This window comes from Tupaia chinensis, unplaced genomic scaffold, assembly GCF_000334495.1.
Source record: "Tupaia chinensis unplaced genomic scaffold, TupChi_1.0 Scaffold144010_1, whole genome shotgun sequence".
Lineage (NCBI taxonomy): Eukaryota > Metazoa > Chordata > Mammalia > Scandentia > Tupaiidae > Tupaia > Tupaia belangeri.
In genome coordinates, this window is record NW_006203862.1 from 1,972,892 (window position 1) to 1,997,209 (window position 24,318).

Below are 24,318 nucleotides of genomic sequence, written 5' to 3' on the forward strand. Positions count from 1 at the left end.
CCCCTTACCCGCCCCCCTGGGGCCCCCCTAGTTTCTTTTTTTTTTTTTTTTTAAGAATTATTTTATGGGTGGGAACCAGCAGTTAGCGTAATGGCTATGTCGCTAGACTCCCATGTAGTCGACCACAGTTCAAGTCTCGGACCTGGCGGCTTAAACTCATGCCGAGTGCATGTGCATGCATGCCCAAGATCCCAGGAGGAGAATGGAGGAGAAGGGATTACAGTGTGGCCATCCCCCCTGGGCGGTGATTTCTCGCTTTCTATCTCTCTGTCTCTCTCTGTCTTTCTGGTGAGCGCATGTGCCCCATAGCGAAAACCTCTCCAAAAAAAAGAAAGAAAAAATATTTTATGGGGCTAGCAGGTGGTATGGTGGTTAAGGGTGCTGGACTTCCACATGGCTGATCATGGTTCGGGTCCCAGACCTGGTAGCTTGCTTTCTCACTTTCCCTCTTTCTCATTCTGTCCTTCTCTGATCAAATTAAAATAAACAAATGAGGGAGCAACAGTTGGAGTAATGGCTATGTTGCTGGGCTCCTATGTAGTCAATCGTGGTTTGAGTCTTGGACCCGGTGGCCTAAACTCATGCCAGGCACGTGTGCGTACATGCTTAAGATCTGATAGGAGGATGGAGGAGAAGGGATTACAGTGTGAACATCTCCCCTTGGGGGGTGATTTCTCGCTTTCTGTATCTCTGTCTCTCACTGTCTTTCTGATGAGCGCATGCACCCTGTAACAAAAACCCTTCCCCCCAAAAAAGTAAAATAAATAAATAAATAAATAAATAAAGTTTAAAAGAATTATTTTATTTATCTTTATTAAAATAAATGTTAAAAAGTTAAAAAAATTATTTTATTTATCTTTATTTGTTTATCTTAATCTGACCAGAGAGGGACAGAGCAAGAGAGAGAGAGAGAGATATACAGAGGGAGAGAGAGAAAGAGTGGGAAAGTGCGAAAGCAAGCCACCAGGTCTGGGACTCGAACCACAGTTGGCCATGTAGGAGTCCAGCACCCTCCACCACACCACCTGCTGGCCTCCTGACTAGTAGTCATTTTTAACAATCAATGCACAACATTTCTGAACATTTAACAGTTTGCTCTCAACTTGGCTGGTTGCAACTAGAATTCTAGGTCTCTCTGTTCACTAGAGAAGACTACCAGGAGGTATGATCACTCCATGCTTCTCTTCTCTATTCTATAAATGGGGAGATAATAATGGTATATACTTTGAGAATTGTGTTCAAGATTAAATGAGATAAGACAAGCCCAGTTTTGATGGCCCAGTTGGAAGAAAACTGAACCGCAGTGCTGGAAACCACACAGTGGACTGTGGGTGGATTCACATCCCTGGTCTAGTAAACTTGAAACATACTGGTTGCTTACGCACTTGCCCAAGATCTCAAGGAGCTAGAGAGCTGAGAGAAGACAACTGCAGCATGACAGGACCTCAGGGAAGGCATTTCTGTCTCTCTCTTGCACTTGCACATTCTCTATCGTGAAGAAACTAAGTAAACTTAGCAAGAAAAGCCATAAAGCATGTATTGAGCTTACTGGTGTCCTGCATATATGATAAGAAGTGTTTAAAATGTGTTACTTATCGATATGAATATGGCTTTGCAGGGTGGGGAAGGGTTGCCACCAGAGCAAGGGGCATCATAAGCCGGGGTGCAGACAGGCAGGAGGTGGGGTTGGGAGGGGCTTTGGAAGTTGATACGATCTTGTTACAACGGGCAACTGAGATACCACCTGGTCATGGGACAGGATGTAGAGTCGAAATTTCTGCATCATGAAGTATGGTTTAGTTATTTACTTACTGTTTCCTTCTTACTTCCTCATCTCCTTTAAGTCAAAGGGAGAACATGACCATCCCAAGCCAGAAACAAAGCTGGAGGCCGAGGCGAGAAGGGCAATAAAGAAAGGGCACAGCGCGTCTTCCTCTGTCTCCCTCAAGCTCAAGGAGAGCCCGAAGACCAAGGCACCATTTCATCACGTATGTTCCAAACGTACTGTGACTTGCCACCACCCTCATAGGGGCAGCAAGTTTCCCTGTCTCTTCTCAGCCATGGAAAGCCCTGAACCAGATACTGCCAGGCTCATTTATAAACAAGCATCCCCCAAAGAAACTGAGTCAGGCTTGACTCTTTTTCTTTTCTGAGAGATTTTTGCGATAGAGTGTGTGTGTGCTCGCTGGAGAGACAGAAAGACAGAAAGTGAGAAATCACCCCCCGGGGGGATGACCAAACCACAATCCCTTCTATTTTCTTTTGGGTACACACAAACGCCCAGCATGAGTTTCAAGCTGCCAGGTCTGGGACTTGAACCACGGTCAACTACATTGGAGTCAGCGACATAGCCATTATACCATCTGCTGGTCCCTGAGGCTTGACTCTTAAATTCTACTATCTTTGTAGTATACTCTCACCATCAATTGTTCGTAATTGTAGAATCATCTTCCCTACTATGACAACAAAGGGAAATTTGAATTGGTGAGCGCCAAAGCTATATTTGCCATTCTATATTTTGGTTCCAATAACACCAAAAGTAATGAAAGGATCTCCACAAAATATGAACCTCATGTTTTTTCCTTCTCAAAAATGTCTATAGACCCACAAACGGATTGTTTTCTTTGCATACTCTACCAAGATCAAAGAAGTAAACAGTTTCTGAGAGAGATGGTCACCTCAGGGTGGTGGTGTGAGGGTGGAGGGTGTTCCCCGAAGACGCACTGAGATAGGAAGGCCACTGCTTTATCAGCGCCATAGTCCAGGGGTGGAGGTTCTGCCTCACAGGGACAGCGATTCCTATGCGTTTTCTACAGCTAGAAGCTCCATGTTTCTTCTCAGAACAGAGATGGACTGGTTCTTCCCTGGAGGCTCTAAATAACTTACATAGAAAAGTTTTAATTTGAGTCACTTGGAGGGATATATGACCCCACTCCAAAGCCAAATGACTAGTCCCTCACCCTTTCTCACCCCCCAGAACTACTTTCTCTCAGCTGATTAGCTGATCATTTTACACAGACTAGAATATAGCTTAATGCTCAGCTGGATTCTTTTCCTGTGGTCAACTGGTGAACAACTTCATTTCTTTTTTTAATGATATTTAAAATATTTATTTAAGTATTCTAATAGAGAAAGGCACCCCAATAGAGTCTCGATCCACCTATAGCCTCAATCAGCCAGAATCACAGGCACACACGTGGCACGTTCAGGGAGACCTCAGGATGTGAACACAGGACTTCCCCATGTGGGCCCAGCATCACAGAGCATTGGCTTACTGCTGTGTTACCAGTTGGCCTATATACTTCATTATAAAAACAAACTTACCACACTGTGTTCTAGAGGTCCTATTTATGGTTCAATAAAATTCCTATGAGCTTACGGAAAAGTCTCTTGAGGAGGGGAGAAAACAGAAGGACAACAACCTTGGTCTCTCAGACTCTGACCAGCACTAAAACAGAGAAAAGTCAAGGAGAAAGTAATGGGGGAGAGAGAGGAAGAGAGACAAAAAGGGAGAGAGAGAGAAAGAAGGAGAGAAAAAACCTCTGAGAAGTACCCTGAGTATTGGGACCAGCAGTTGGCATAACAGCTATGTCGCTGGACTCCCACGTAGTCAACCATGGTTCGCGTCCTGGATCCGGTGGCTTAAAACTCACGCCAGGCACATGTGCATGTGTGCCCAAGATCCCGAGAGGAGAATGGAGGAGAAGGGATTGCGGTGTGGCCATCCCCCCTGGGGGGTGATTTCTCGCTTTCTGTCTCTATCTCTCTCTCTGTCTGTCTGGCGAGTGCACGCGCCCTAGAGTGAAAAAAACCTCTCCCCCCAAAAAAGAAGTACCCTGAGTATAAGTTGTTGATGCTATAGTTTGACTTTTTAAACATAGCTCTTTATAAGGCAGTTAGGCTCAGAGTGGTGTGTGAGTGTTGCACATCTTAAACACACTCGTGTCTGTACAGAGTAAGAGGAAATGTGGCCGTTACCAAGTGGTAAGCTTAAAGTGGAAGATGGGGGTAGCCTCTGCCTCTTCTGTGTCTTTGTGGTGGTGAGAAAGCTGCTATGTGTGTGGGTGCTCCAGGTATGAAAGGAATGAGGAACACTCGCTTGTGCAGGGTAGCTCGTGGATGGCTCTGGTAGTTTTGTCGATTTGCTTAACTTATTAACACGAGTCATTTTGCTTTCCCTTCCAGTCTCTTCCAGGTGAAACACAAAGCCAGGGAAGTTTACCTTTAACTTGGTCTTTCCAGGAAGGAGTCCAATTGCCTGGCAGTTACAGTGGACATTTAATAGCTAACGTTCCCCAGCAGAACTTGCTGAATGATTGCTTACCCTTCTCCAAGAGTTATAGTTTGGAGGCACCTGCCAATCTGACAGACCTGACTTCCACCCTGGATCCCACGAAGCTCAATGGAATATGCAAATTGCCCGACAGTAGGATCTACAGCAGTGGAGACCTACTTCAGCCTTCCGCCTCTGGAATCTACTCCGATTATGACCATCTGCAAACGTGGAATAAAAACACGGCTTTGGGGAGAAATCCTCTTCATGACAATTCTTGTCCCAATTATACTTTTCCTCTGACCAGATGGCCTTGTGACTTCTCCCCTCCCCAGAACTGTTTGGAACCCTTTTTACAACAGATTCCACTGGACCCACCTGCAGCCAAACCTAGTTGTCACCAGTCGTGGCCAAATCCAGCAGGTGATCTTTATGAGGAGAAGGTACCTGTGGACTTCCAAAGCTATGTTCCTTCCCTCGCCTACCATGCACCTCAGGAAGACCCATTTCTCCCTCCCTACACCTCTCATTATTCCCACCAGCAACAGCCACTGCCGGGCAAATGCAGCAAATGGGATTTTGAGAAAGAAATGGCATGCATGGGCTTGGATCATTGCAACAGTGAGATGCTTCTAAACCTCTATCCTTTGAGATGATCCAAATCATATAGACACACACATACACACACACCAAGGAAAAGCAATTTTAGGAAATAGGTGAGAGAACCTCCTTAGGAAATAATTTTCAAAATATAACCACAGATACATGGAATCAGGACAAGCAGCAGGCAAGACTAACGTTTTATGCAAGTGATCTTTTTCGCTTCTCCTCTAATCTAGAACTTCCAACCTTAGTAAGGAATGGAAACCTGACCGATTCATGGTGTCAACTGCCTCTGGTTTTTCTTTTTTTGTCTGTTTTTCTTCCTCTCTTCTCAAGTTGTTTGGGACCCTCCACAAGTCAGCTGCAGTATCTGTTTGTTCTTAAAATTGGTGCGTATCCGATGAACACAGATGTGAAAGGCCTGCCTACCTGGGATCTCATCTATGCCTTCTTGGGAACTGAGAGTGAAAGGACAGAGAGCTGTCCAGGTGCAGAAAGCCGAAGATCCTACCACTGAAGTATGTCAGGGGGCTAGTTTATAAAATATGTGTTTTTTGTAATGGCTATGTTGCTGGACTCCCACGTAGTCGACTGCGGTTCGTGTCCCAGACCCGGTGGCTTAAAACTCACACTGGGCGCATGTGCATGCGTGCCCAAGATCCCAAGAGGAGAATGGAGGAGAAGGGATTGCAGCGTGACCATCCCCTGGGGGGTGATTTCTCGCTTTCTGTCTCTATGTCTCTCTCTCTCTGTCTGTCTGGAGAGCGCTCGTGCCTTGTAGCAAAAACCTCTCAAAAAAAAAAATTTTTTTTTTTTAAGTTGACTTCTGAGACTAGTCAGGATAAGAAACATGACCTAACTCTGTTTCATAAAGATAAAGAACAGAGAAAGTAAATGACCACAAGAAGAAAAATTCTAGTGGCATCAAATGGTCTCTTCCAACTCTGCTTCCTTATTCTTTTTCCTCACTGACTTCCCCTTCCATGAAGTCTTTTTAACGATTATTGTCTTCATTGCAGAGTACATACACATGCATGAAAGAGAGGCAGAAAGCACCTCCAGCGGGTGTGGTCACACTGCAATCTCCTTCCTCAGGATGTTGGCACTTGTGTGTGTGCCCAGTGTGTTTTTCAGGCAAATTGGGCCAGAGATTTGAACTGCAGTTGTGATGTGGAATCTGGCTTCTCTTGAGTAGTGTCTTACCTCTGTGCCACAGAGTGGGCCCAATGACTTAGATTTGGTTCTGTTGATCTTTATTCTTTATATTTCCTACTTTAGTGCTAGGTTCATAATATGCGAGACATGTTTGCTTAGAAGGTTTTTGTGCAGTTAACATGATCAGCATTGGGTAGCTCTATCGGTATGCTGGTTCCTCCTCTTTGCTAAAGTACTTTACAATAAAGGTGAGCCTAGACACAAATCTGAACAGAACCATGCAGTAAACAAGATTTTCAAAAATAAGTTATCTTTTTTTCTGAAGGATAACATATACGCGTGATATTAAAGCTTACCCAACATGTGTTTATTTTTTTTCACAGAAGGCAAATTCTTTCCAGCAGAGTAAATTATTATAATAATTTCCTTTAATCAGAAAGGTGTGTTATAGTCAGAATATTGCAAAGATGGCTTCCTGTTCCCTGGGAATAAGGAGTAGGCCTTTTGTGGGAAACATCAAGATCTCATCCTACTCCCAGGTATTGTTATACTGAACTCTGAGCAACTCGTAAAGCCAAGAATAGGACCTTATAAATGGTATTAAGATGCCATGGTTGGGACCAGCAGTTAGCGTAATGGCTGTCACTGGACTCCCATGTAGTTGACTGCAGTACATTTATATTGTGTAGCCATTACTGCCGTCCATCAGATCTCTTTTCAGGTTGCAAAACTGAAACTTTATTCATTGAACAACCTCCCATTCTCCTCAACCAAGTCTCCGACAACCACCATTCTACATTGTGTTTCTATGAATTTGACTACTAGGTACCTCATGTAAGTAGAATCATGCAGTATATTCTTGTGAGTGATTTAGATCACTTAGCATAAGGTCCTCAAGGTGCATTCATACCATAGCATAAAAGTTACCACACAGAGGGTCCTGCAGGTAGTATGGTGGTTAAGACTCTGGATTCCCACATGGCTGACCATGGCTAAAGTCCTGGACCCAGCAGCTTGAAAAGTACACCTGGCATGTTCAGAATCCCAGGAGGACAATGGAGGAGAAAGGATTGCAGCATGATCACCCCACTTTGGGGGGTGATTTTTCACTTTCCCTCTCTCTGTCTCTCTCTGGCAAGCAGATGTGCCCTATGGCAAAAATAAGTTATAGCACAGAACATAACTGTTGTAAAGGTATGTGTAGTTGACAGGAAAAACAGAAAAAGAAGTGGAAAAGAATTTGGGTAGGGTCAATACATCCTTGCATAGGAAGGAATCGAGAGATGTTGACTGATGTTGATGGAATAATAAATGGTGGTTTAATATGTTATTTCAAGTTCAAAGATATCTAGCAGCGCATGAAGAATAATTATATAACAACGTACAGCAACAAAAAAGCAAGCAAGAAGAAGAAGATGGAGAAGAGAAAAAAAATAGTGATAGTGCAAGGACCTAAAACCCCATTTTTCATTCTGGATGATCAATAGAGATCCAACTTTAAAAAATTAAGAGAAACAAGTGTGTAATTTAGAATGATCAGAGTTACCTTAGGAAAACAAAAGTCACAGAAGGTTTAAAGTGACTTCCTCTTGGGACACCTTGAAGCTGGAATAGAACTTTTTAGTATAAACCCTTTGCATATACTATTGTATTATTTACCATGTACATATTATTTTGATTGAAAAATAAAAAATATAAATAAAAATTACGAAATGAAGTTACCTTTTTTAGAATTATTTTATTTATTATCATTATTACTTTTTAATTTGCTATAGAGCATGCACACTCACCAGAGAGAAAGAGAGAAAAAGGGGAAAAGCAAGTTGCCAGGTCTGGGACTTGAATGGTGGTCGGACATGAGGGAGTTTAGCACCTCAACCACCATGCCACCTGCTGGCCCCCACCAAGTGAAGTTATCTTAATGTTAGTTTGTCACATACACTTCTTTTTTTTTTTTTTTAAGGTTTTTGTCACAGGGTCCGTGAGCTTGCCAGAGAGAGACACAGAGAAGGAAAGTGGAAAATCACCATCCTTGGGGGATGGCCATGCCACAATTTCTTTTCCTCCATTCTCTACTCAGGATTGTGGGCACGCACGCACACACACCTGGCCTGATTTTCAAGCTGCCAGATCCAGGTCTCAAACCATGGTTGGCCATGTAAGAGTCCAGTGCCTTAGTCTCCATGCCACCTACTGACCCCATCTTATATACTTTTTTAATGGTTTTTGTAACTAACCATTGATAACATTTGTGTTTATTACAAAACTAGTAAGAGCTGTGATCCTATCCCATATTTTTCTATTACTGACATACTAGCTAATCCTGAAGGGTGCTAAATGGCTCTCTATTTAGGGGAGTGCTTTCTTCATAGAAAAGATTTAATCAGGAAATGGGCAAGTGGAGAGGACTGCCATCAGAAAGCAAGTGGGAAGATAATCCCTGGCCTTGTCAGCGGACTAGGATAGGGAGTGAGGGCAATTGGTAAGGTGTTACCAGCCTGTAAGGGTCCTGGACTCCAGATGGCACCTTAACAGCCATTATTTCCTTTTGTCAACCTGTCCTGCCAAGGACTGTACTGGCAGAGGTCAAAGCTAAGTAGATAATCTGGACAACAGGGCATGCTTGGAAGGTGGCAATGCTGTCTCGGTGGCCAACTGGGCTTTTCTAAGCTCAGAAGATGAATAAGAGGGAGATCATTCAAAAGTGGGATGGAGGAGTGAGGTCAAGGAAATAAGCTATTACATGTAGTGACTGAGGATAAAAAAGGATGAGGTGAATTTTAAAATCAGAACCAACTCCCAAACTTTCATTCTGATGTTCAAGATAGAATGTCTAACGTCTGACCACAATCCCTCCCCCAACATGAAAATAATGTACTTCAAGAAGAGGGGTATTTCAACACTTATTCACTTGTCCTACAAATATTTACATAGAGCATCCTCAGTCTCTTAACATTTTTATTTATTTATTTATTTTTTATTGCTAGAAGACAAGTACACTCACCAGAAACAGAGAAAGCAAACCACAAAGGGGCATGGTCACACTGCAATCCCTTCTCTATCTCCCCACTCTGTAGGGACATGGGGCATCCATGCACACACATGTGCCCAGTGTATTTTTTCTTGTTCTTTTTTGCCAGAGGTATAATCACTTGCTGGAGATAGAGGAAGATACAGAAAGAAAGTGAGAAATCACCTGGGGGGATGGCCATGCCACAATCCCTTCTCTATTCTGGGATTTTGGACATGCACACACATACTTGCTGGCATGATTTTCAAGCTGCCAGGCTTGGGACTTGCACTGTGAGCAGCTATGTAGGATCCCAGTGCCTTAACCACCACATCACCTGCTGGCCACCCAGTGTATTTTTCAAGCTACCAGGATTCAGACTGTGACGGACCATGTGGGATGTGGTGCCTGTGCACATCCCCTAACCACTGTGCGACCAGGATGGCCCCCCACATGAATTTTGCTTGACCAGTAGTAAAAACATATACCCATGGGCTTCTTTTCCTACCTAGTTTTTGCACTGCTAAGAAAAAAATTATTTTGAAAATCTAAGAATCCTCTGTTAAGCTTTGGGTGTTTTGATCTGTCACAGAGAACATCTGCTCATTTTGGTATAAAATAAAACAGCAATTGGACAGTAACCTGGAGACAAAGTTCTTTGGACTGATGCAGGATGCAATTTGAAGGCCAGGGAGTTCATGTTCCTTCAGGCTCTGTTTGTAGGATGTCATGCCAGCAATTTGCTTGTCGTGAGTACAACAGGAACAGGATCACTGTCCTCTGTGCCCTGAGGAAAGTACATAGCTTCAATCTGATTTCCTGTCTGTCATATGCCCTCAATAGGCCGTTCCCAAGGAACTACAGAACATCCCTTTGGAGAACTGCTGTCCACAAGCTGTTGAAACTCCATTCTGAGGTTCCACAAAGGCTGAGAGAGGAGGTTAATACTAAGATGTTTATTTTTAAAAAAATAATTCTTTTTATTTAACTTTATTTATTTACTTAAATTTGACCAGAGATGGACAGAGAGAAAAAGTGAGAAAGCAAGCCACCAGGTCCGGGATGTGAACCATGGTTGGCCATGTGGGAGTCCAGCACTCTTAACCACCACACCACCTGCCAACCCCAATATTAAGATGTTTATTATGACTGTAGAGTGTGCCCGACATCATGCCGAATGCTTTACAGACATACTTCAATTATTCTCACAACAAGATGTAGAAAGTGTTATTTTCAGGCCAGCAGGGGACATGGAGATTACATGGACGACTACACAGTTTTAATCCTGGACCCAGTGGCTTAAGAAACATGCTGGGCATGTGTGTTTGCCCAAAATCCCACAGGAGAAAGGAGACAGGATTGCAGTGTGGTCATTCCCCCTGGGGGATGCTTTCTCACTTTCACTCTGGTGAGAGCTCATGCCCTATAGCAAACAAAAAGAAAAAAAAAGAAAGAAGAAAGGAAAAGAAAAAAAAAGGAGAAAGAAAAAGAGAAAAAAGTATTGTCGCTGTTTCATGAATAAGAGCAATGAAGATGCTCTGTTGAGAAGTTGCTCTGGTAGAGTCCCCTCTGTCCTTTTCTCTCTGTCTCTTTCTGTCTGTCTCTGTCTTTTCACTTTTTAATTTTTTTCTTTTTAAAGAATTGTTTAAGGTAAAATTTTTTCTTTGCTCCAAAATCCTCCTTTATCTTGGTAATAATCCCCTCCCCTTTCCCCCTCCCATCTAGGCAAACAGAAAGGGCAGGCCAGAAGATGACTGAGTCCACCATGAGAACTGAGATCTAGTTTTCATTTTTTGTTCTTTAAATTTAACAAATAATTTTTTTGTTTGTTTGCTTTTTCCTTTTCTCTCTTTTTTCTTTCTCTCTTTCTCTGTTTTCTCATCATTTTTCTTTTACCTCATCACTTTGCTGCTCAGCCTCTACAGACCAAATGTCTAAACAGGTCTAAGTGACAAGTTGCCAAAATCCAAATACTATTTGAGTCTTCATATTCCTCAATTCCCACTGAATCTGCAACACAAAGGGAGAAAAATGCAATGCCAAAGAGTTTACAGACTACATCCTCCAGTGCAGCTCTAATTGCTCTAATTGAACTTCCAGAAATTAGGAAGAAACTAATAGCCCATCAGATGACTAGAAATCACCACAGGGGCACAAGAAATATGCGAAAACAAAAAGATACCTCTTCCCTAAGGGAAAAGAGTAACTCCTCTTCATCCAGAAACAGTACAATGGAACTCATGGAAATGTCTGATAAAGAATTTAGAGTATTCATAGTGACAAAGCTAACACAGATGGAAGAGAAGAGAGACAATGAACACCAGAAGAAAAAAGCTGATGAGTTCGAGGAGATGAGGAAGTTCTTGCGAGAGCCGAAAGAGGAAATACACACCATAAAAAAAAAAATCAAATGGAACTGTTGGGGATGAAGGCTATAATATAGGAAGTCAAAACCTCCTTTGAAAGTATTAAAAGCAGATTAGATCATACAGAAAATCAAATCTTAGATGTAGAAGACAGAACTGCTGGACTTGTACAATCCACCATGAAGACTGAGAAAATAGCCCTCCAAAATGAGAATAATATACAAGAAATACTAGATACCATTAAATGTACAAACATCCAGATAATGGGTATCCCAGAAGGTGAAGAGACTAATAAGGGCATTGACAATTTAGTCCATGAAATCCTGGGAAAAAACTTCCCAAACTTAGAAAGGCATTCAAAGGTCCAGACCCAAGAAATACAAAGGATCCCAAATAGGATCAACCCAAGAAGATCTTCTCCAAGACACACTATAGCCAGAATGACCAAAACCACAAAGACAAGATACTAAGATTATCAAGAGAGAAACGTCAAGTTACCTACAAAGGATATCCCATCAGGCTAACAGCAGACCTCTCATTGGATACAATGCAAGCAAGGAAAGAATGGGAAAATATACTCAAAGTATTGAGTGAAAAACAATTTAAACCAAGAATACTATATCTGGCAAGATTATCTTTAATATAGGAAGAGAAGACAAGTATATTCTCAGATAAACAAAACCTGAAAGAATTTACCAACACCAGACCAATTCTCCAAGAAGTTCTGAAGGCAGTGCTATCTCAGGAAAACTAAAGTCAGACACACAGAAATAAGAGTTCTAAAACAACTAAAAATGGCCAGCTTAATTGTAGGGACAAGTCCGGAGATAAATGTTAACTTCCAGAATTTAAATGGAAAGATCAGATCACAACAAAAGATGGATTAAGCACATGAGTCTGAACTGGTGAAATGGAACTTTATGACTTTTGACTAAAACATTACTATCTTCTATGCTTTGTTTTCCAGAGTTAAGAATTTTTGTCTTCTCTTGAGTTGTGGACAGGTTCATGTACCTACTATTTGAACAGAATCCTAACCTTTTTCCTGGCTTTAAGTCTTTATTTTTGGAGAGATTTTTGCTATAGGGCATGTGTGTTTACCAATAAGACAGAAAGAGACAAAGAAACAGAAAGCGAGAAATCCCCCCCCGGGGGGATGGACACACCACAATCCCTTCCCCTACATTCACCTCTGGGGATCTTGGGCACGCGCGCACATGCACCCGGCGTGAGTTTTAAGCCACCAGGTCCAGGATGCGAACTACAGTCGACTACATGGGAGTCCAGCGACATAGCCATTAGGCTAACTGCTGGTCCATGCCTTTTTTTATGATAATGTTTATGGTAATATCTTTGACTGGACTAACATATAATGTATTCAAGCTAGGAAAATTTATTTTCTATGTTGTAAAGATGTACAGTAATTGAATGGGGAAAAAAGAAGAAGAAAATGAAAGAAAGAAGAAAGGAAGAAGTAAACAGAAAGAAGAAAGAAAGAAAGAAAGAAAGAAAGAAAGAAAGAAAGAAAGAAAGAAAGAAAGAAAGAATTGAAAGTATTTAGATTAATTAAGATCTTTTGTGAATCAATGACATGTGGGAAAGAATAAAGGAATAGAAAGCAACTGCAGATACCAGAGACAGGGTGGGAGGAGGGTGGGAAATGGCAGAGGGCAAGAAATAAGGGGGAAAAATAAATATATATATACAAGAAACAAGAAATGGAAAATTATTTGTTGACAATAACATATGATTAAGCACTTTACAGTGTACTCTGGCTGGAAAATCGCATTTTGTATGCTGTGGTGATGTTCAGTGAAAGTATGTAAAATAAATAAATTAATAATAATAGAAAAAAAGATTACAAACCTTTCAGGGCTGGCAGGTGGTATTGTGGTTAAGGGCACTGGAATCCCACAGGGTCGAATGGGGTTTGAATCCTGGACCTGGTGGTTTATTTTCTATTGCTCTCACTCTCTCCCTCTCTGATCAAATTAAAAAAGTAACAATTATTTGGGGAAAAAAAAAGATTATGAACCTTCAAATGAGGCTTAACACCACCTCGTATGTGTGTGTAGGAACTGCAAGTCTATAAAAATTTTGAAGTCAGTCTTTGCTGGGAAACTGCAGGGTGTTTGCTGCTGCAAGTAATATTTTCAAGGCCAGCTTGGAATAGCTTGGAATTTGTGAATCACAGAAGTTGATCTTTGATTTCTTCTAAATCCTCCACTAGGGTTTCTTTCAGACAAGATCAGATGTGTTTGGGGTAATATGGGTATAAACAAGATCCCTTTTAAAATCTTTTTAGGATGTTCAAGCAAAATGCAAAACAAAACTACACTAAGATTTGTCATCTACCAAGATAGTAACAATTAAAACTTCAACCACTACATATGATTCATTTTTTAAAAATATGGGCATATTTTTCTCAGAGTTCAGAAAGTCTTCAAGGAAGTTAATATTCACCCCCTTATTTGTAGTTCACTTAAAATACTTTTTTTTAGAGATTTTTGCTATAGGGTGCATGTGCTTGCCAAAGAGACAGAGTCAGAGAGACAGAAAGTGAGAAATCACTCCCCAGAAGGGATGGCCATGCTGCAATCCCTTCTCCTCATTCTGCTTTCAGGATTTTGGGCATACATACACACGTGCCCGACATGAGTTTTAAGCTGCCACATCTAGGACTCAAACAGTTGTCGACTATGTGGGAGTCCAAAGACATAACCATTACGCCATCTGCTGGTCCCTTAAAACACTTTCTACTGGGACCAGCAATTATAACATAATGGCTATGTCACTGAACTGCCATGTAGTTGACCACAGTTTGCGTCCCGGACCTGGTGGCTTAAACTCACACCGGGTGCGTGTGCGTGCATGCCCAAGATCCCAAGAGGAGAATGAAGGGGAAGGGACTGTGGCATGGCCATCCCCCCTAGGGGGTGATTTCTCGCTTTCTGTCTCTCTGTCTCTCTCTGTCTGGCGAGTGCACGCGACCTATGGCAAAAACCTCTCAAAAAAAAAAAAAAAAAGAATAGAAAAGAAGCCACTTTCTACTCAATTAGATTAGTTTATCTTTTCCTATTTTTTAAAAAAATTATTTATTTAATTGTATTTATTATTGTTATTATTTTAATTCCTAGAAGGCTCTCGAACTCACCAGAGAGACAGAGAGAGGGAGAGAGAGAAAAAGAGAGAGTGAAAATGAGAAAGCAAACCACTAGGCCTGAGATTTGAACCAGGGTTGGCCCTGTGGGAGTCTAGCACCATGCCACCTGCTGGTCCCTATCTTCCTATTTCAAACAAGTCATGTGGGGAACAACGTTGAACATTTGATTTTTCCTATTGTGATAGTTCCTAACTAATAGGCAATGAATTTTTAACCTTCTTAAACCTTCCCCCTCCTGGCCCTCCTATTTTCTTTTTTCTTTTCTCTCTCTTTTTTTTTTTTTTTTAATTTCTACAATAAGGCGCCGGTGGCTGCCAACACTTTGCCCTCTGCTACTGCTGCGCCACAGTGACAGCCTAGAGTAGCAAACGTCCCACTTCAAATGCTACCTACAGAGGCAGGAAAGACAAGTCGGAAGCCCAGTTTTGCACAGCAGTGAATTGGAGTTTTTGAAAAAAGTAGCCTTAAGACTATAAAAACACAACGTTAGATAAACCAAATCTTCACAGAGTTTATTTGAACAAAGGGCAATTCGAATTGGGCAGTTTCCTAGAATGGCTTCCCAGCAGCTCCAGGCAGCCTCTTGGTCACACAGTATTTACATTCCAGAAAGGGAAAGTGACCTGTGCAGTAAAAGGGAAGTGACATACAAAGCTTAAAGTGAAGGAAGGAGGTAGAGAAATCATTGGATTGGCTCCAGCTGGATGGTAGGCTGCACAGCACAGTCTAAAAGGTGGGCTTTCTGTGATTGACTGGAGCGGGGCTAGTGTGATTGGTTGTAACTTAGCAACTAACTCAGAAAACGGACTAACCTGTCAGGTTTCCATTTAGCCATAGGAACCTAAGTGTGAAAGTACAGTGGCCATTTTAGGCCAAAATAATTTGGTTTAACAAACCATTTCACCTGCTTTTATCAGAACATTCTTGAATGATAGCGGCTATCTATGGCTTAGTGAAACAAAGCCCTCAGTGAGAGGTGATTGTCCTGGATCATATCTAGGGCCCACCCTTGCCTAGTCCTTTGGCAAACCACACTTCCTTGGCCTCGGTTTCTTTTTAATTAAGTGTGTAGAAGCCCACTTCTGGCGCTATTTTTTAAATTTAACTTTATTTATTTGTTTGTTTGTTTATTTATTTATTTATATTTGACTAGAGGACAGAGTGAGAGAGAGAAGGAAAGTGAGAAAGCAGACCAACTGGTCTAGGGCTCAAACCATAGTTGGCCATGTGGGAATCCAGCACCTTAAACATCTCACCACCTGCAGGCCTCCTGACTCTAACATTTTAAGATGGAAATAGTAATACTAATTTGGATCAGCCCAATCTGAGTGTAGCTCCCTCAGGACATTGCTTCTGTTTCCAGGTGATGCTGGAGTCCTTCAGCTGTCAGCTGCGTCAACACCTGGGTCCGCTCCCCCATGGGGTGAGGGCATGTTCTGTGCAATCATCTAGCTCTGCTGGAGACCTCACGTGACCTAGGACACAGCTCAAAGATGCTGGCTCTACCTTTCCTGAGAAGGAGCTGCAGAAGGAAAGAGATTTTTGCCCTGCTTACAGCAGGGCCCATGATGCTGCTCAAATCCGGTGAGTTAATCAGCTACTGTCTTCCAGAATAGTTTCTGAAAGTCAAAGCTTTCACCTCCAAGGTGCTACCTGGGGATTGGTGGTGGCAGTGGCAGGGAGAAGAGGATCTGTGATGGGTCTCTGCAGATGAGCTGCTTTTAACATCGTCATAGGGAAGTGGGACACAAGTCAGTCACTCATGACACTTCTCTGAAGCCGTCTGGTGTGGGGGTCCATGCCGGGTTATAATAATCAGGTGAAGCACACCCTTTGACAGTGCCCTAGAGGCCCAGGGAGAGAGTTTATGTACTTATTTATTGACTGGGGGTAGATTTGGGGAAGAACTTCCCAGGGGGAGCTGGAGGAGCTGGCTGGTGGGAAGAAAGGGCATTCTAGATGCCACCTGTAGAAGAGGTGTAGAGGCTGAGAGGGGCCTCAGGGTCCTGGGAACCAGAAATCTTCTTGGCTAACAGAGGACCCTGAGGACAAAACGAAGGACCCTGAGGACAAGTCAGAGGTAGACTGGAAAGGCGGACTGGTGTCAAATCATTCCAGGTATGGGAAGCAAAGCTCAGGATTTTGGTTGTAGCCTGTATACCAAAGGTCAAAAACTATACATTGCGAAGATGGCATCTGTGATTTGGCCTGTATAGCAGCTTTTCTGTTGTTGTTGTTTTTAGTTGCCAGAGGTTATATGAGCTTGCGAGAGAGACAGACAGAAAGGGAGAAAGCACCCTCCAATGGGGCATGGTCATTCCACAATCTCTTCTCCATTTCTCCATCCTATAGGGATTTTGGACACACATGGTGTATTTTTCAAGCCACTGGTTCCAGGGTTCAAACTGCAGTCAGCCATATGGACTTTTGCTCCCTTAACTTCTAGAGTATATGACCTGGGTTTTATCTTTTTTTGTCTAATTTGAGTCAACCTAAAAATATATGAATGTTTCACATACAACCCACATTTCTAGGCTCTCTTTTTTTTTAAGAATTATTTTATTTTTATTTATTTTTAATTTGATCAGAGAGGGAGAGAGAGAGTGAGAGAGAGCGAGAGAAAGCAAGCAAACAAGCTGCCAGGCCCAATTTAAACTGGTTGGCCATGTGGGAGTCCAGTGCCCTTAACCACCATTACCACCTGCCAGACCCTTCCAGCTTCTCTTTAAAGATGAGAAGATCTGGCCTTACAGAAACTATCAGTAGAAGCTGAGTAGCTGCTTTCCTTTTAGATGGTGTCCACTTGCCACCATCTATCTGCACATTGGGTCCACTTGACTAACTTGTGGCTCCCTTCTGGGCTCTATAAGTATTGGAGTTTGTGACTCCTGCCAGAGAACAAGTCCAAAAGATTTAGAAGGCCACAATTTGGGAAGAACAGAGAAAGATTGTGCCTCAGATTAATTTGAAGACAGCATTTTGTTTGCTCTGGTTTTTTTTTTTTTTTTTTAAGTTTTAATTAAAATTTTAAGAAAGACTCTTGCAGTCCTTCTGCCTTAGCTGCCCAGCTGGGAGCCACTGGTGTATGCTACCACGCTCAGCTCATGTTTTTATTTAAACAAGCTTTTTCTGTGTTTCCCAGGCCAGCCTGGAGCTTGTGATCTTCCTGCCCCTGAGTTGCTGGGATTACAGGTGCACACCACCACACCTGACCGTTAGATTGGAACTGGGAATCAAACCTGGGCCTCCCAGGTGGTCTTAGCCTGTGGTGCACAGTGTCTTAGGGGCAGGGGCTGGGGCTGGGGCTGGGGGTGGTGGTTTGATTTGGCAGGGGCTAGGGTAGAGGTGGAGCATCTCTTCATAGTCTGTCAACATAGGATCCAGCCAGGAGGTGGAGAGGTCCTGACCTATGCGGTGGCAATGAATGAAAACAGAGATCATCTCTGAAGAAGCCATAGGTGCTGCCTAGTGCTGTGATATGAGGGCCAACAAAGTTTCTGTCCCAAATTCATTTTCAATAGGCATGCGGTCATGCTTAATCCTACGTTAGCTCTAGGTAGTACTTAACACTTTCACCAGCTCATTTCACATGCCTGATCTCCTTCTATCCTCACCGCATCCCTTTGAACCTGGTATTATATTTTACTACCATTCTGTAGATGAAGAAATTGAGGCTGAGAGGTGGTTATTTGCCTACAACCAGTTAGCCAGTAAAGGGAAGAACCAAAACAAATCTTGACCTGGACTGAATCCATCTCCCTTGGTCAGAGTGTGTTCCTATGTGTTGCACAAGACATACATCTCTGTATTCTTTAAAACTGCAAATACAGGGGCCAGGAGGTGGTGTGGTGGTTAAGGTGCTGGACTCTCACATGGCTGACCACAGTTTGGGTCCTGAATTTGGCAGCTTAAAAATCATGCTGGGCATGTGTGTGTGAGTGCTCAGAATCCAGAGAGGAGAATGGACAAGAAGGGATTGTGGCTGCATCCCAGCCACGTGTTGTCTTGGGGGAATTCAGCTGGTAAGTGGTGAGAGCGTGGTCAGGCCTCCAACAACAGGTAGCTGAGAGTCAGGTCCTTAGCACAGTCTGCCCTGGACAGAGTTAGAATTTGGATGTGAAATCACTTTTCTAACCCACCTCATAGAAGACTGTTGACATACAAATTGGGATGATTCCAGTAGCCTGACTTGCAGAACGCTTCAGGTTCAAAGAATTTTCTTTTGTAAAAACTTCAACAAGATGGCTACTAGAAGTGCCTAACATACTTCCCTCTCAAGATAAAAGGACCGGGAACCAGCAGTTAGCATAATGGCTATGTCACTGGACTCCCACGTAGTCGACCACGGTTTGTGTCCCGGACCCGGTGGCTTAAAACTCACGCCGGACACATGTGCATGCGTGCCCAAGATCCCAAGAGGAGAATAGAGGAGAAGGGATTGCGGCGTGACCATCCCCTCTGGGGGGTGATTTCTCACTTTCTGTCTCTATGTCTCTCTATCTGTCTGGCGAGCACATGCACCCTATAGTGAATAAAAAAAAAAAAAAAAAAACCTCTTCAAAAGATAAAAAGACCAAAACAGAGAATAAGCAACTGATATTGATTGCTATGTTTGAGAGAGAGTGTTGGAGTGTGGTGTGAATATGATAGAGACATTGCAGAGCACAGAGACTCAGGAAGGCTTTGTAGAGAGGGGTGTAAAGTGCTCAGCATCTCCTGCCCTACCACCCCAGTCAAGATCAACTAGGAACTAGAAGGAACTTCTTGTTTTGGGAAAAGAATAAGAAAGAAACCCTTAGCAGTCTCATTGACACCTTTGCCACCTGAATTTTACCACAGAGGAATTCTATAGCCCTCACAGGCCCTGAGCCCAATTTAGGGAGTGACCAGGGGTTGTCCACACTGCTGAATTACCAGAGGGGAGGAGTCCAGTCTTTGTTGTACCATCCCCTACACAGGTTGTGGCTGTACAGTCGTCCTGTGACCATATCCACCTGCATCATGCAGGAGCAGCTGGACAAACACCCTTTCCTAAAACCATTAGCACCAGGAGCTGTTAAAGCAGCCTGACCTCTGCATACTTGTATGTCCCATGGGAATGGTAAAGTGAGCAGCCCTGCCCACAGCTCTGTTTCAGAGAGGGCCTGACCCTCTGCATCTTGAAGAAGCAGATTAGGAGAGTGACTGTGTAGACAACTGTGCTGCTTGAGAAGCCCCACCCTGTCACATTCCAAAAACAGCCAGCTAGGCCACTGTGTCACTTCTAGTAATCACTGACACTAATTACAGCTGAAGATACTACTATACTACTGTGCCTAGCTAGAGTCAAAGCCAACATACTCTATACAACTGTCATCCTAGAACACAACTACTGGAGTAAGTCTTTTCACCTGGAACGCCATCCTATAAAATTGATAGAGGCAACTATTCACCAGATGAACAAGTATCAATCTAGGGATACAAGATACCTGAAAAAACAAGCTAGCATGGCATTCCCAAAGAAATACAATAACACTCCAACAACATACCCCACAGAGAAGGAAATCTGTGAAATGTCTAAAAAGGAATTCTACATTTTTATTATAAGGAAACTCAATGAGATATAAGAGAGTAGTGATAGACAATTTGATGAATTAATGAAATCATTACGTGATCTGAAAGATTCATTCCACAAAGGGACAGATGTCATTAAAAAGGACCAAGAAGAAATCTTGGAGCAGAAGGAGCCAAAGAAAGAAATACCATATACAATTGGGAACTTTAACAATAGACTTTTTCAAGCAGAGGAAAAAATTTGCAAATGTGAAGTCAAGTTGTTTGAAATAATCAATTAAGAGAGAAAAACAGAAAAAAAGAATGAAGAACACTTCAGGAACTTTAATAATAGGCTTTTTCAAGCAGAAGAAAAAATTTCCAAACTTGAAGACAAGTCATTTGAAATAATGTAGTCAGAGAGTAAAACAAAAAAATACCGGACATATAGGATAGTATTAAATGAACAAATATTTGTGTTATGGGAGTTCCACAAAGACAAGAGACAGGGAATGACAGAGAAAAGTTATTTCATGAAATAATAGCTGAAAACTTCACAAGTCTTGGAAGAGAGATGACATCCCGATTGACAAAGCTCAGGGGTCCCCAAAAAGATTGTACCCAAAAAGACCCTCTCCAAGGTACATTATAGTGAAACTCAAAATTTAAAGACAAGGAGAGAATTCTAAAAGCAGCAAGAATAAAGGGACAAGACACATATAAGGGAATCTCCATTAGACTAACAGTAGATTTCTCTTTTTTTTGTCTAAAAATAGTTTCTTTATAAATTGTTTGACATATATTTACTTTTGTATATACACTTTTGTTTGCAGCAAACACAGAATAGTAAAACTTCAGACATCTTAGGCAATATTTGACTTTTGGGCTTCAGAAAGATGTGGGAACTTTTCTTGGAGAAACTTTTCTTTCTTTTTCTGTATAATTTTCTTCCTCGCTTTAATGCGGACATGTTTCTCAAGTCTCAGTCTGACGAAGCGAACCATGTATGGCATGGTGAAGAACCGCTTCCTATTGTACCTTTTATTTAAGTGCCAAGGCACAGGCCACTGCTTAAATTTATGCCAGATAACTCTTCCAAAGATGTCTTTTCTCCAAGCACTCTGTCTAGCCTTTTCTTGTTCCATCTGAAGAAGCCTTAGAGCATCATCTCTCTCCTGGATCACTTTATCTAATGCATTCAAAACAAATGAAAATGAGAACACAACACAGGGAACCTATGGGATAGAGCTAACACCACTCTAAGAAGGAAGTTTATAGCAATAAACACTTTCATCTAAGAAGTAGAAAGGTTTCAAATAACCTAACAATGCACCTCGAGGAACTAGCAAAGGAAGCACACACCCAACTTAGAAGGAAAGGAAGAGTTAAGGCAGACAGCAGAAGTAAACTAAACCAAGAAATAAAAAAGATCTTTTTTTTCTTTTAAAATTTTGCCAAGTGGTGTGTGTTCATGCTAAGTGGACAAAAATCGAAAGCATCCCCTATGGGGCGTGGTCATGCCACTGCAGTCTTTTCTCCATCTCTTCCTCTGGGCATGTTTTTCAAGCTGCCAGGTCAGTCTGGCTGCCTTAACCACCAGGCCAGGGACTGGCCCAAAAAGATCTATTGAAACAAAAAGTTGAATTTTTGCTTATAAAAGAAAATAATTAGCAGAAACTGAAACAATGGAAGGTATAATAACAGGGAGGGCAACTATAGATACCAGAGAAAGTATAGGGGGTGGATAATGGAGAGGAGAGGAACAGGGAAAAACCACTTAATTGATAAAAAAAATAAAAATATATATTGAAAAATAGATAAGTTTTTGTGAAACAGATTTTAGCTCCTCTTACCACACAAATGAAAAAAGTATGCTAATCTCTATGTAGCTGTATTTATCTCTGTATCATAACATTTTATAAACCTCAAATAAATCTAGTTAAAGATATTTTTAAAAAGTAAAAAAAAAAAAAAAAAAAGGAATAGTGACATGGCCATCCTCCCTGGGGGTGATTTCTTTCTTTCCCTCTCAGTCTGTCTCTCTGTGGTTAAGAGCATGTGCCCTATGGCAAAAACCTTCAAAGCAAAACAAAAACCTGCAAATACTTCTAGGTAAGAAGTATTTTGATTTCCAGAGATAGTGTGAATATTATCAGTGGATATACATTTGCTTAGAGCTCTGTGTGAGAAGAGCCACTGAAACGGAATTTCAATTGCTCATTTGCAATTAGTAGAGGCACTTCCGGCTTAGGGACAAATCTCAACAAATCTTGGGCTCTGGAGATGGGCTGATAGGAATCCCATCCTGACCACTCTGAGCAAGTTCCTAAACATCTCTGTGCCTCAGTTTTCTCACCTGTAAGGAAAGACAATAGAGGGCAGTAATGGTGTATTAGTCACACACCTGGATTTGTTTGAGAAAGGCTGGGTTTGTTGTCCTGGGACCTCCCTGAATTGGTCAGGAGTACACATGCATGCATGTGATCTGAGGATGGACCGAGACATAATATATCTTGTCTCTGTGTCTCTTTCATGAAGAAATAAATGAACCTTAGAAAAGAATGGCAGCACCTACTTCAGAGAAGAACTACCGCAACCCACTCGCACCACAAGATGCTTGCTTAGAGGAGATGCCCTTGGATTCTGCCACTTGGGGCTGTTACCAGTGGCAAAAAGAGAAGGGGTAATCTGAAGGGGGGCTTTCCTTATACCCTCCAGTCAGAGGAGTCAAGCCTGATGCTGTGTATTTCTGGGGGGGTCAGAGGAAAGGTGTTGACTGCTGGTAGAAGTGGCAAAACTCAAACATATAACCAGTGCCTACAGGTAGGAAGATGAGGTGCAAGATGCTGACTGGTGTAATTGTGAGTGCCGACCTGCTGGTGTCATGCTGAGTCCAAAATCTATAGAGGGACACTGCTTTTAAAAACTCCAAACTTGGGCCAGCAGGTGGCATGGTGGTTAAAGGTGCTGGACTCCCACATGGCTGACCTCGGTTCAAGTCCTGGACCTGGCAGCTTGCTTTCTCGCTTTCCCTCTCTCTGTATTCTGTCTCTCTCTGATTGAACTGGAAAATAATAATAATAAATAAAGTTAAATAAAATAATTCTTGGAAAAAAATAAACAAAAACCTCCAAGCTCTTAGCCTATATCAGATCCCTAGGAATTAAGGCATAGAGTTTGAGCAGAGCTGATATAGCCCGGGGCTGTGGTGGGCAGAACAATGGTCCCTCAAAGGTATCAACATCCTCACTGTGACAAACCCTGGCAAAAGGGACTTTCCAGATGTGAATATGTAAGGACCTAGAGATGGATCATCCAGGTGGGCCCCAGTGAATCACACTGGTCCTTACTGCTCCTGGCGAGTGAGGAACAAATCCTCCACTTCTGGCTATTCAAGGCAGCCAGCTCTCAGTTCAGTCCTCAGAGGCCTAGAAGTCTTGTGGTCTATTCCCCTGTACATAGATAGGGCCAACCTCAATTCAGGCATGTATGGAAAGCAGTATCACGTACTGGTTTTAATTCTGATAGCTGCTAATTGCAAGGGATAGTCTATCTATCTTTTTTTTTTTTTTTTTAAAGAGAGACTTGCTATATGGTGCATGTGCTCACTGGAGAGCGAAAGCGAGACAGAGAGACAGAAAGTGAGAAATCACTCCCTAGGGTGACCATGCTGCAATCCCTTCCTCCTCCATTATCCTCTCGGGATTTTTGGGCATGCACACACATGTGCCTGGCTTGAATTTTAAGCTGCCAGGTCTGGGACTCAAACCACAGTCAACTACGTGGGAGTCCAGCAAGGTAACCATTACACCATCTGCTGGTCCTGAGGGGTCATCTTTCAATAAAACACTTTGATCTTCTTGGTCAAAATACCTACCATTTTTCCTGAAGTGCCTGTGCCGTTTTGACAATTTTCCCCCTTGACCATATTTTTCCAGGACTGAGCAGAAAAGTCCAGGGACTCTCTCCATGATGAGGAAATAGAGCTAACCTTAGAACAGCTTCTAATTCTTCTTTCTCCCTTTCCATCTGTATTCCCCCACCCATCAAGATATAGCAGGTGATCACTGCCTACTTAAAGAAACTTAGTCTAGCAGTGAGGCCGAGGGGCAGAGCCCGAAGTTAAGATTTACAGGCAGCATCAGCAAAACCTCACTGTGCATGCTGCAGTAAGTAGGCTTCAGGGGCCAGGTGGTGGCACAGTGGTAACACAGCT

The 24,318-nt window shown here is 42.4% G+C and overlaps 1 protein-coding gene across 1 annotated transcript in view; it reads left to right on the top strand.

Moving 5' to 3' along the window:
* GCM1 (GCM transcription factor 1) overlaps positions 1-5,054 on the top strand; it is a 24,800-nt gene extending 19,746 nt beyond the window's left edge. Inside the window, exons 4-5 of the mRNA XM_006165717.2 lie at positions 1,845-1,973; positions 4,186-5,054. Coding sequence (XP_006165779.1) covers positions 1,845-1,973; positions 4,186-4,929 — 873 coding nt within the window. The 3' untranslated portion in view covers positions 4,930-5,054. The remainder of the gene's footprint in view (positions 1-1,844; positions 1,974-4,185) is intronic.
* Positions 5,055-24,318: the final 19,264 nt, after the last annotated feature.